The sequence below is a fragment of the Echinops telfairi genome, unplaced genomic scaffold, assembly GCF_000313985.2.
Source record: "Echinops telfairi isolate 266 unplaced genomic scaffold, ASM31398v2 ScPeMD7_2;HRSCAF=8, whole genome shotgun sequence".
In the NCBI taxonomy this organism is placed as follows: domain Eukaryota; kingdom Metazoa; phylum Chordata; class Mammalia; order Afrosoricida; family Tenrecidae; genus Echinops; species Echinops telfairi.
In genome coordinates this window covers 10,061,616-10,074,448 of record NW_022103898.1, presented here as the reverse complement: position 1 = coordinate 10,074,448, position 12,833 = coordinate 10,061,616, and the positions used below count along the sequence as shown (strand labels likewise).

The 12,833-nt window shown below is 53.3% G+C and overlaps 1 protein-coding gene across 1 annotated transcript in view; it reads right to left on the bottom strand.

Moving 5' to 3' along the window:
- Positions 1-12,833, bottom strand: part of GRAP2 (GRB2 related adaptor protein 2) — a 28,105-nt gene that overhangs the window by 12,332 nt on the left and 2,940 nt on the right. The window contains exons 2-3 of the mRNA XM_004700265.1: positions 7,936-8,027; positions 3,242-3,361 (exon numbers count right to left, since the gene is read on the bottom strand). Coding sequence (XP_004700322.1) covers positions 3,242-3,361; positions 7,936-8,027 — 212 coding nt within the window. The remainder of the gene's footprint in view (positions 1-3,241; positions 3,362-7,935; positions 8,028-12,833) is intronic.

Genomic DNA, 12,833 nt, shown 5'->3' with positions numbered 1-12,833 from the left:
CGTACAGCCAGGTAAAGCCAAAGGTGTCATAAGCTCCAGCCGGATTGCTTCGGGGCAGTAGCTGACATATTGCCATCCCTGTATAATCTTCCCAGGGATTTTGGCTTCTTCACTCTTAGACCACGTGGCTCCATCTAGCATTAATACTCCTCACATCTGGGTGAGGAGGAGAGACTATTTTTAAGTTATTGTAATTATTCACCCCTGCCTTTTAGTCAAAGAACCCAGAGTGCCAAACATTAACTTGCTCACTTTCTGAAGATGCAAAGATGGACACCAGGGGTCAGTTGGCTGTATGGATCTATGGAGAGAGAAAGGCTTGACCATTGTCTCAAGTCCTGCGTGGAGCAGAGAGAGGGTGTTGTAACGCGGGGTCTTGTCGCTCTGGTCCATTGTTTCACATACCTCACAGATGCAAAGTGATGGACCGACAATTAGCGTTTAATGATCTGTGCTCACGATAGAAAGCAGATGTATAAATAAATAACACATGATTTTGCTTTGGAATACATTATGCTGCATTTCTGCAGAAGATGTAATAATGATTACGGTCATAATTACCCTAAGAAGAAGTTGCACTACCTCAATGCCAGGGGAAGATTTGGACAGAAATCAAAGCTGGCTGTTTCATAGAATTCACTGTAATCAGGAAATACAAATCAGAATTCTTCGCTGAAAAAGTCAGGGTTAAAGCCACACAAACCAGAGGCCCGAAGAAAGGTTCTTTGAAAGATTTGCCTTGTGTGTGCTGTGGTCAAGAACACAGGCGGTGCTGTTGGGTAATCCTTGGGCTGCCAATCACGAGGTCAGTGGTGGAAACTCACCAGCTGCTCTGAGGGAGAAAGATGAGCCTGTTCCTGCAGCGCAGTGGCTCTCAAGCTTCCTCATGCCGTGACCCTTTCATGTTGGGGTGACCCCCTCCCACCACCACCGCCATAAAATAGTTTTCGTTGCTACTTCCTCACTGTAATTCTGCTCCTGTTTTGGATCGGGCGACCCCTGTGAAAGGGTAGTTTGACCCCAAAAGGGGTCACAACCCACAGGTGGAGAACCGCTTCTATAGAGCTTTGTAGACTCCAGAACACTCTATCGGGTCTCACTATGAGTTGGAATCGACTTAATGGCAGTAGGCTGTTTTGGGTTTAGGGGCGCTACATTCTAGGCCCTTAAGGAATAGATTTGACTTGGACGATTTCTTCGCAGAGTAAAATTTCATTTATGAATACACAACACGTTTAGAAGCTGTGATACATCAATATTGGCCAGAGCTAAATAAAGTTTACCATTGCCCAACGTGTGAAAATGGAAGTTTTCGTTAAGGATAATTAAGAGTTTCAGCAAAATCGCAAGGTGCTAAAAAGACTATAAATGATTTTCAAGTATTTTAAAGGCATCCCAAACCAAATGGAACCAGACTAGTCGCCCTTGAGCAGTTGCTTCTCAGGGTGACCCGTGTACACAGGGCAGAACTGTGCTCCCGACTGACTTGTTGGTGGTAGATCACCAGGCCTTACTTCTGAGGCACTTCTGGGCAGGTTCAAACCCCCAAAGCTTTGGGTAGTAGTCAAGTGACACCAGGCGATCCCAGGTACCTACAAACAGCTGTGCTTGTAAGCTAAGCTTTGTCAACGGTCTATTCTCTCTGCACAGCCATTCACCTACCACTCCTGATTGGATTTAGGTCCTTTGAGCAACAGAGCCGATGCATGCCTTTCAAAATCTGGAAGCCTCCAGACCAGGGGTTCCTGTCCCCGAGCTTGACAGTGAGGCCCGGCGGTGCCTGCTGTCACTTGCTCTGTTCCAATGCTGTTGGTACCATTTCCTGCACTCCCCAATGTGGTCACCAAGACCTGCCCACTCTGACATGCCGACCACAGGCTGAGGTTGCTCAGACGTGGGGCTTCTGAGTGTGGGCTTGTGTCATGTCAATGCCTGGCCTGAGTCACTTCCTGCTGGCTGATGCACAGTCATAGGACTGGCTGTGACCAGCACCCCCCACCAGCTGTTCTCCGTTCTCCTGCCCTGCACCTTGTCAAGCCAGCTCTCCAGCTCTGCCTTTCATTCAGTCACTAAGACCCACAAAATGACAACTTGGGATGCCCATTTTTCTAGGACCATCCCCCCGCCCCCTGGGCACCCATCAGTAGGAGCCCTGATAGTGTAGTGGTTGCGAGTTGGGCTGTGATCTAAAAAGCCAGCAGTTCAAAATCACCGGCCGCTTCTTGGGGAGTGAGTTAGTTAATTGTGCCAGCCTGGCCAATAAACACGTGGGGTTCATTGAAGGGCGGAGGGATAAATGGCTTGGTGAGCCTTACCTTTCTAGTTCTCAGGTCTCTTGTTTTGTGATGGTTGCACTGGGTGCAGCTGCCTTAGCAGTTCCCTGCTTCAGCTTGCAAGATTGACTTCCTACAAGACATCCCCAAGGAGAAGCTACATGGACCTATCCCGATGCAGCCCTGGGTGCTGGAGCAGTCGTGTGGAGACCCCTGCTAGTGCTGAGATGCTTGTTCATTCACTGACTCAGCTTTCCTCCTGCAGTCGGCATCATTGCCTCTGTTTTGTGAGGTGGAGGACTTTGTGGACTGGTGTTGGGTTAATGGGTTAATGTTGGACTTGTGGGCTTGGGCAGCATTGGGTTGGGATGTTTTCGTGATGCACACTTTCTTTACATAAAACTCTCTTATACATGGGTTGCTGTGGATTCTCCAAAGTACCTAGACTAACACAGGGGGAGAAGGATGGGGCTTTCTCCTCTTGTGAAGAGTTAGAGTCTTGGAAACCCGCAGGGCAGCTCTAGCCCGCCCAACTGTGAGTTGGCTTCGACGAGATGGCAGAGAGTGGGCCTTCTTTCAATCATCAGTAGGACTGAAAGGAGAGGTGAAGCGGGGAACCCCAAGAGGGAGGCCTACACGTGGGAGTTCTTCCCACCCCACTTCCTTCCACAAGTGCCCACTGAGCATGTCCTGTATGCAAAGGCACAAAGCTGACTTTGATGAATACCTGCCCTTCCAGAAGCACTGGGGCTCCTGGGCAGGGGAAGAGCGCAGGACGAATTCTGAACGCCAACCATGCAGGAAGGACAAATGGCAAGGAAAGGAAATGCGTCCTCGTTGGTGGCACAGCTGGTGCCTTGGTCTCCCGTGTTTTGGGTCCCTTGGTCACATTGGAACAACCCCCTGGGCTGCCAGTCTGGGCAGTTAGAGGCTGAGCAGGTCAGAGCAGGGTCAGGAAGGGCGGGTACCTGACGGATATGGAGAAGTCTCCGGGGGAGCTCTGGCTGGCTCGGATGATGAAGAAGCCGACCTCCTTTCCCATGAGTAAGTTCTCTGCCTGGTGTCTTGAGAGGCCTTCGTGAAACCATCTGTCGAAGGGGAGGGAAGCAGAGGCACTTATCCAACACAACACAACACAATACAACACAACACCAAACACACCCAAACCAGCAGGTTTGACTCATGGTGGCCCCCGTGTGTCACAGCACAGCAGTGCGCCGCAGGGTGCTCCATGGCTGAGTTTTTAGAGGGTGATCGGTAGCCTTTCTTCCGAGGAACCTCTGGGTGGACTTGAAACCCCCAACTGTTTGGGGAGCTTCGCCCACCTGTCATCTTGTTTGGGTGCCATGGTTGTGATTGGAGGCCGGTCAGTTGATGCTGACTCACGGCGGCCCTGCAGGGCAGAGGAGAACTCCCCCATGGGTTTCCCAGGAGGAGCTCTGGTGGAGCCACGGTTTATGCATTGGGCTGTGAACCGCAAGACCAGCCGTTCGAAACGACTAGCTGCTCCTCCGGAGACAGGTGCCGCTTTCTGTTCCTGTAACCATCCCAGAACCCACTGGGGCAGCTCTCCTCTGGCCTACAGAGTCGATAGGAGTTGACATCCACTCGATGGCAGTGAGTGTCTTTGGAGTCTATGGGAGCAGACTGCCTCCCTGTGTTCCTGAAGGTTGGCTGGTGGGTTTGATCCCCGACCTTCCGGGGTGCTTCCTCACAGCATGATGGGATGGCAGATGAGGCCAGATGACCCTACGGGAGAGGACTGGGACACTATCACAGAACAGGAGAGGGACAAAGGGGGCAGATTCCAGGCAAGTGCTCCCCTGGATCCCCTTGCCCAGCTCTCATGGTTTCTTCCCATCCAAGGATGTCTCTCTCCACCTGGGAAAACCCCAATGATGGGCATATGCCACAGCACCACAGTGGGACAGCAAGGGAGGGACTTGCTGCAGGGAGCAGCTGCCTTTGGCTGCCGCAGCAGGGCTACTCGCAGGAGGGACAGGCCTCTTCCAGTGGGGGCCACGGGCCAGAGCCAGGCTGGTTTCCACCCGGGCTGAGACCTCAGCTGGCTGCGATTTCTCCTGGGGGGTTGTGAAGAGGGACAGCCTCGGGCCTGTGGAGTCTAGCCCAGGCCACACACTCGCTGCTCACCCCATCAAGGGCATTGAGGGTGGCCTGCAGCAGCCAGGCCCCTGGGTGGTACGGACCGTCCACTCTCAGTTACTACGGGAGAGAGCCCCAGGAAGTCCCATCTGCTCAGACACACCCATGGGCTCCAGGAAGATGGATGACTTGATGGCAACCATTAAAAATTTTTATTTATTTTTGCAGCAGCAGCCAGAGAACAGCGTCTACCTTGATGGCTCCTGGGCCCTCCCCCAGCGCAGGCTGGAAAGGTCTCCATGAGGGAGAAGAAGACATTAGGATTCACTGACCTTTCAGGAGGGGGGTCAGGGTGGCCCATGACATGGCATGTCTTAGAAAGGCCTGGCACTCAATGGGGGTGGGGTGGGGCGGGCAGGGGGCAGGCCAATAGCGGCTACACCCTTGGGCAGGCAGGGGAGGGGGAAAGACAGACACTTCTCTCAGCCCCAGCAAAGCAACGTGAGCTGATCCCTCGGCTGACAGAGGGGGGCTGTCATGTGCTGTCAAGGTGGCTGCTGTAACAGCTGCCGCCAGAAGGGCAGGACTTGTACCCCTTTAAGGTGAACACCCAACAGGCCAGGGCTTGCACTCCATTGTGGGCTTTCTAGAATCCAGAAACGCGAAATGAGGCAGGTGGGCAGGAGGGACCCACTGGCTGCAGAGTTGGGCTTTAGGGGGAGAATGGTTGCACCTAAGGGGCTGGTTGTGCCCCTGGGGTTCCTGGGGGTTGCCTGTCTGGAGATGCTGTTAGAGTGTGCCCTGCACATTGCTGCCTTCAGTGGGAAACACAAGGAGGGTGAAGAAAGAGGCCAGGCTGGACAGCACCCTTCTGGCCAACGACGTGGGCAAGCAGACAGTCAGTCTAGGGGCAGGAGGAGGGTTGCTTGGAAAACACGCATTTACCCTCTGTGGTAGTTACATAACCTCCTGTCAACTTGAGGATATTAAGAGTGAAGGGGTGGAGTTTAGCCTGTCAATCAGGTTGCAGCTTGAAGACCTCATTTGGAAGCTCCAGGGAACTATTTAGCTTCCTGGAGGCCAGGCCGTACACTCTCTCTCAGCTTCACATTCCTGTTGACAGGCATATGGAACCACATTGATGACAGTCAGAGCCCTGGAGATGCGTCCACTGCCATTGGAGCCACAGGACTTCCCACCCACTGACCTGTGATCTTCCTGCATTTGGCATGATTGCATGTGCGGTGTGAGTCTGAGGAGGAATTCATGGGCTAATATCGAACTTAGGGACTTGAGCTGGACTGGGCTTGGAATGTTTCATTGATGCATAATTACTTCTTGATATAAAGTTTTCTCTTACACACATATGAATGTCTCTGGATTTATTTTTCTAGTCATCCGGGTCTAAGACACCCTCCAAATGGAATTGGAGAAATGACTCTCTTTAAGACATGCATGGATTTCCACCCACTACGAGGCCAGGGTTTGAATATCCCCTGCCATTCAAAAGCTATGCCTTCATTCAACGGCTGTTTCTGGAACATCAGCTGTGTGGAGCACAACAGAATACCTGTCTGACTTAGTTGCTTTGGACACACCATCAGAAGGGCCACTGCTGGAGCAGGCCAACGAGGGCATGGAGGACTCTTGGTGACAAGAGCCATGACAATGCACTTGAACTTGCCAATGAGAGTCATGACAGTGCAGGTCTGGGCTGTGTCTTGTTTTGTTGTCAGTCTTGTCAGAAATACAGCCAGAGTGCTCCTTCGAGGCAAGGATGGCGAGACTTTAGCTCACACACTTTGGACAGGTTGTCCGGAGAGACCAGTCCCTGGAGAAGGACATCCTGTTTGGTCAAGTGGAGGGGCAGCGGACAAGAGGAAGGCCCTCGAGGAGATGGATGGACACCTTGGCTGCATCAATGGGCTCGAGGATGGGGCAGGACCAGGCCGTGTTTCATTCTGTGGGATGCCAGGTTGCTATGGGCGCTACCCAACAACAGCACGGCTGCCCTGAGCCAGGGGCAACACAGTGGCAGCGAACCACGTGCTGGGCTCCTTTCTAGGCTCTAGGGACTCAGGGTGTGTAGAAGGGCTTGGGAACCTTCCCTCAAGGAACCTCCCTTCCAGGGGGGGAGACAGACAATAAACCACAAAAGACTTCAAATGCAGAGTCCGTCAGGGGATGCTAGGTGCTGTGCAGAACACGCTGATGAAGAGGAGGGACCAGGAAGGAGGGGTGGGAGGGGGGTGCAACATACAGTGCCAAGTAAGGCCTCACCGAGGAGGGAGGTTCTAACCCTACAGGAAGGGGGAGATGAGAGGGGACCAGCATGGCAATGAGGAGGGCGAGGGGTCCCAGAAGTCAAAGGGAGAAAGTATGTCTGCACCCAGGGAGGCTACCTCCAGGTGGACTCCTGCTGAGACGTGTAGCGTCTTGGACTTGAGACGTGGGGACTTGGACTCGGAAAGTTCTGGGGCAGTGGCAGGGTGTTCAAGAGAGATTGGGAAGAGAGGAGCTGGAGACTATGAGTATGAGGAGTCTTTTGAAGAAACCTGCAGGGGATTCCTCACCAGGAGGTTTCTCTGGTGTCTCTGTTGAGGTAGGAGAAACAGATGACCCAGGAGAACAGGGGAACAAAGCTGATGAGCGAGAGGTGGCTGGGGGGTTGGGGTAGGAGCGGGCGGGAGAGAGAGCATTTCTGCTAGGAGCTCAGACAACTCGTCCAAACAGCTGCAGGGAAGGCGGCGTGTCTGAGCACAGTTGAGGGAGGTGGGTGGATGCAGTGGGGGCTTCCTTTGTTCCAGTGAACCTGGAAGCAAGGCCCGCAGCTGAGAGTCAGGGGTGGGGAGACGGCGGGCTGAGGTCTAGAGGCAGTGGGGAGCTGCTCCTCTTGAAGCAAATAGACAGACAGGATTGCCAGGCGGCTTCCAGCCCCCATCCAAAGTCAGCGGTCAATCCTGGCCAAGGTCAGTGCTGGCTGTCCCACAAGGCAGGCAGGCGCCAGTCCTCCCTTGGCTTTCTAACAAACCCGCCTGCTCTCTGAGCTGAGGTCAGATTGCCATCTCACCCTTGTGGTCAGTTCTTGAGACAAAGGAGGCCCAATCTCAAATGTTCATTTCCTCTTTAGCAAGGGAATTTCCCCTGCCTCTGACTTCTCCCACACTGAGTTCATCTATGATGACGGCAGGGGGCGTCCACACACGCCTGATTCACAGCTTGGTTTGGGGTCCCTGGTTAGGAGGAGGGAAGGTGGGGGGGGGCGGGGGGTAGTGGAGGTAGTGGGGTGCGCCGAGATCTCCAAGCAGCTCTCTGATTGTGAGCGTTATGGATGCGTTTGGTGCCCACACTATGGTCTCCAATTCAGAAGGAACACAGTGACTTGCAAGTCTTAGCAGCGCCCCCACCCCCTCATCGTTGGCCTTCAGCTTCGCGCTCTCCTCTCTAGAGACAGCCCTTTTTGACGGAGTCTTGTGTCGGCATCGATAATTTTAGCAATGACCAAAAGGCAGGGGCGAGTGTGTGGGTAGGCCCAGCGCGGCAGGCAGGAAGTACTTACTCGGGAAACTGGATGTCTATAAAATTCTTGGGCACGTATCCTTCTTGGCTTCCCAGCTCCGCCTTGAACCACTCCTCCTGGTTGCTCAAGATCTATGAGGAAGAGGATGCAGGACAAGGACACCATGAGGGGACGGCCACAAAGCCAGGGAAGGAGGCTTCAGGGCTAGGTGTGCCCTGGTGCACCTGCACGTGGAGGGAGCAGGTGGGCCCCGGTGAGTCTCCATGTGGAGGGAACAGGTGTGCCCTAGTGCGTCTGCAAGTGGAGGGAACAGGTGTGCCCTGGTGCGTCTGCAAGTGGAGGGAACCAGCTCAAGGAACCGCCAAGACAGCTCCAGGAGCCAGCCCAGCTCCAGCGGGCTGGGCAGCAGATGTATCTGTGGAGTTTGACTTCTCCTGACCCCCAGGTTTTTCTGTCTACTCTGCCCCGTAACTTGTGACTTGGTCTCCCAGACTCGAGACTTAGGGATCTCCCAGAACCCTTTCCTCCTCTTGGAAAGTCATTGGCCCTGGATCCCAGCCCCATAGGACCCTCATCTGGGAAGAAAGAGTGCTCTCTCAGGGGTCTTTCCTTCTCTACCAGGGATCCAGAAAATGTAAAGAGTGGGTTATTATCATGGTTTTAAATTATGTGAAACCAGCAGACCAGAGCCTCAGACATCTAAGTGGAAGCTGGCTTCGAACTCTTGGGGTTCACACTCTCGGGGGTTCTCAAATAGTCTGGACGTAGCTGGAGATACCCGGGAGAGTTTTTTCCAGTTTTGCTAAAGAGTCAGCTCACCAGCAACCCCAGAAAATCAGTCTTGAACGAGACACATGGCGCCCCATTGGTTGTAGCCTGCCTGGATGGCTCATGTTCCTCGCCAGGTGTCCCTTCAGAAAAGGAGGTTCACCCTTAAAAGACACGTGTGCCATCTCCCCCGCCCCAAGGAAGTCTCTCAAGGACGTGCCAGAGCCGCAAAGGACCGCTGGAAACGAGGGCGGCCGAGCAGAAGAGATGGGCAGAACCTTGATGAGGCAGGTCCCTGAGCCACTGAACTCACCCCCCTGGGAGCCAGGCTCTCTCTGGACGCTGTATGAGCACAAACACCTGTTCCTTAGAGCCCAAGTCCTTTTGGATTGGATGACAGGGTCAGCAGACTGTGCGCTGGAGGGAAGGCCATGTGGGTTGAATTGTCCAAGCAGGGCAAGGCATTTCCCAGGTGAAGTCGGATGACACAAAGAGTTACTGCTAGGCTCTCAGACAGCGTGGTCCATTCAGGCTGGCTGGAGGTCAGACCGGAATCCCGCAGAAGAGAGAGGGGAAGCTAGAGTCTCAGGACCTTGTGGCTCATGCTGAAAAGTTTGGAATCCATAAAGGCTTTTTCGGTAGACAAGAATTAGATGGGCGGCTTGGCCTCCCGGACTCAAGACTCTGAGGTCCTCCAGAAGAATTAGATTTAAGAGGTGGTACTGTATTGCAAGAAGGTGGCTTGGAGGGATGAAACTGGGGTAGAAAAGTGGGGGGGCTGAGTGCGTCACCCAGGCAAGAAATGATGGGGGCTGGGCTAAGAAGGGCCAAGGGTGTAGTTCAGAGAGTTGGTTGGGTGGCAGGGGCGTTCCAGTGGTAGACTTCTCCCCTCCATGCGGCCAATATACCTCATGCATATCCACGGACAGGGTGGTGCATTGCTCTGATGTGGAACAAATTTCGGTGGAGTTTCCAGACAAAGACACACTAGAAAGACAGATGCCCCAAATCAACCAATGAAAAGCCTACGTGATGGGGATAATCATGAGTCTAGGGACCAAGTTGCCTCATCATCAGCTAACAACACAGGGGGTCAATCGAGCGGGATTCGGGGCTTGTTTGTGGGAGCTAAGGGAGAAGGGGATTCTGGGAAGACTCTGGATTTTATGGCTCGGGAGGTTGAGTGGGTGGTGCTGCTACCTTTGACTGAAATAGAAAATCCAGGAAGAGGAACAATCCTGAAGGAGAACGTTGGGACTTCAGATTGTACGTGGGTGAGTTTGAGTTGTCTGGGGGACTGTGTTAAGAAGCAATGCCCAAGGTGTGTCTAGACTCAGGAGGTCTGACTGCAGCTTGGGATCTGGGAGTCATCCAAGCGTAGGTAGAGCTGAGAATCCCAGGATTCACAGTCTCTTTCTGCTAGAGAGAGGCTAGCAAGAGAAGTGAAGAGAGCCAAGTAATTGAGCCTCATGGCCATCGTGTCAATGTTGACTCATAGCCAACCTATAGGACAGAGTCACAGTGCTCTGTGGGGCTTCTTTTGGGTGGAATCTTGATGGCTATCGTTTCTGTGGATGCCGACAGCCACATCTTCTCCCGTGGAGCGGCTGATAGGTTCAAACTGTTGACCTTTCCTGTGAACAGCTGGAGAGGCAATGATGACCTATTTTGAGTATCACTCCTAAGGGGAAGAATGGACAGGGCTAGGCGTCGGGAACCGGAAGGCCAGCTTTCTAGCTCGACACTCAATAGCTGTGTGCCCCTGAGCAACCATCTGAAATAGAGGATCATAATAATCCCTCGCACCTCACACAGTGGATGGAGCTGAGCATCACACAAGCCCTGGCAGGAGCAAGCCCTTCAGCAGAGGTCTGCTCTTTCATCACATGGAGGATAGGTAATTCTGTAGAAGGGGGTCTTCTTACAAGGAAGGACTCCAGCTCTGAAGGGCTCAGGAGGTGCTTGTCTGCAGTTTCATCATTGGTTCTGAAGAGGAAATACACGTGCACCCCACATTCGAGTTCTAGAATTTCTCAGAACAGAGAACAGTGTCGTTGCTAACATCCAATGTGACTGTTGGTATTGCGGAGGGCGTGTGGGGCTGGGTATGCTGGGGGTGGAGAAGGAAGCCGAGAATCTAGGTCAAAAGCAGAATTAGGAAACACAGGACCGGGGCTGTGTACTCCTAGAAGGCACCCAGGGACGTTTCCCTCTGCCGCCTCTCCCAGACGGATGGCCTTGCAATTCCTTTCTCCTGTCACCTGGGGACGGGTGTTTGGCCAGGGCAGAAGATGGCATGTATGGAGGTGAGCCTGAACCAGGTAGGACAAAAACTAAAGCTAAAACAAAAAACACTTGGAAACTGGCTCCCTGGGGTACCAACTGCCCTGTGCCTTCAGCGTTCTGACCTGCAGCCAGCTGCCATTGTCGTCACTATAGCTCTCACCCACCTACCTTCTCCGGCAAGTGCACAATGACCCTTTAACTTCAGCCACTTCACGCCACCACCCAGTGGTCAGCCTGCGGCTGAGAATGTTTCCAGACAGTGGGATGTAGAGGCGTTTGGTGACATAGAGAAAGCAAGTGTTTTTTTAAAATCCTATTTTCTGGAAAGAAAGGTTATTGGAAGGCGGGATGCATGAGGTTTCTTTCTGTGGCTGGTCCAGGGCCCTGCACTTCCTGCTCTTCCCATCTCTCCACCTCCTTGCTCCCCGCGATCTCTGTGAGTCTTGTATAGCCAGGGCAGCTGAGCGCATCGGAGACCCACCAGGTTTTGCCCTGAAATCTGCTGGGCCTTCGTTCTTCCCCGTGGTTGAAGAGAATCATTTCCTGGGGAACATGGCCTCCGGGAATCAGTGAAACACGGGCAGAGAAAGGGCCAAGGGTTCGGTTGGAAGAATTTTCAAATTGGATGGAATTAGAGCTGGTGGAGGCCGAGTAGAAATTGGAAGCACGGCAGAAGCTAATTATGTAGGATTAGCAATTAGAGCTTGGAGGGCGCTGTTGGAGCAGAAGGAAATGGGGGTCAGGCTAGCCCCGTTGCAGAAGCCCAGCGTAACAGACTGGGGCAAGAGGCATTTTTCAGAACCACCGCCAAATTCAACCAGGCAACGGACACCACGGGCCTGTGTGCGATTGCAGGTGAAGAGATGTGTAACCCACATGCGGCACATCTCACAGGCTGCCATCTTGTTTACTCTTCCCTGTGGGCCGCATCCAGTGAGCACCTGCTGGTGGCATTTATGGGCTGGGGACATGGAGATGCATACGCGAGTAGGGACCTTGCAATCTGATGGGGAAGCGGGTGGCTGGCCAGCTAGTCAGACTTTTTTTTCACTTGCTAATGAACGTCTCTGTTGACTCTGTAGCATCGAAGGGCAGACAAGAGAGAAGAGCAATAGCTGGGGGGAGCCCGGAGCTGGCCTTCAAAAACAACCGTATGGATCCTGGGCCATGTCGCCCATTGTTAGAGGACAGGGACAGACATCCAGTGGATGCACACAGAACCACAGGCAGAGGACACTGGCCACCGCGATACAGACCCTCTGGAACGTTTCACCACCACGCCTCTCTCCATGCTTCTCCTTATTGCTGCTCCAGCTGCCATGGGCAGAATTTGAAGAAGCAGAAGAAAAAGGCGCCATTTGGCTCACCGAGGGAAGTCTGACTAAGCACGCAGAGATGCAGCTGAACGGCTCAGGAGATATGAACTGAGCACAGATGTTGGTCCACGAGTCATGTCGTTTCTCTGCTAAGAGGAAGCCAGAATGACTCTGCTCCCAAAGAGCTTACAGGCAAGTGGTGGAATCATTTGTTCTATCATTCATTCATACATCAAATACCTGGGATGTACCAAAACACTGAGGCGGACCCGCCCTCTGCCCTTCCAGAGCTTTGGCTTGGAGAATAGCCAGTGTGAATGGACAGTTCGGATCTCAGGATAAGGACAGGATGGGGGATGGATGGGCAGGGAACCTGGGGGCACGGAGCTGCCAAATGCCCCTAAGTGCTGCCACTGAAGGAAGACCCTAAGTGTCCTGAATAAAGTGGCTGTGACACCGTGGTAAGGGCTGATGAGGAAGCGATGGGGTGGGGGTAGTAGGAAGTGGGGAGGATCAGGGAAGGTTTCACGCCTGACGTGTTGCAATGTGTGTGTGTGTGTGTGTGTG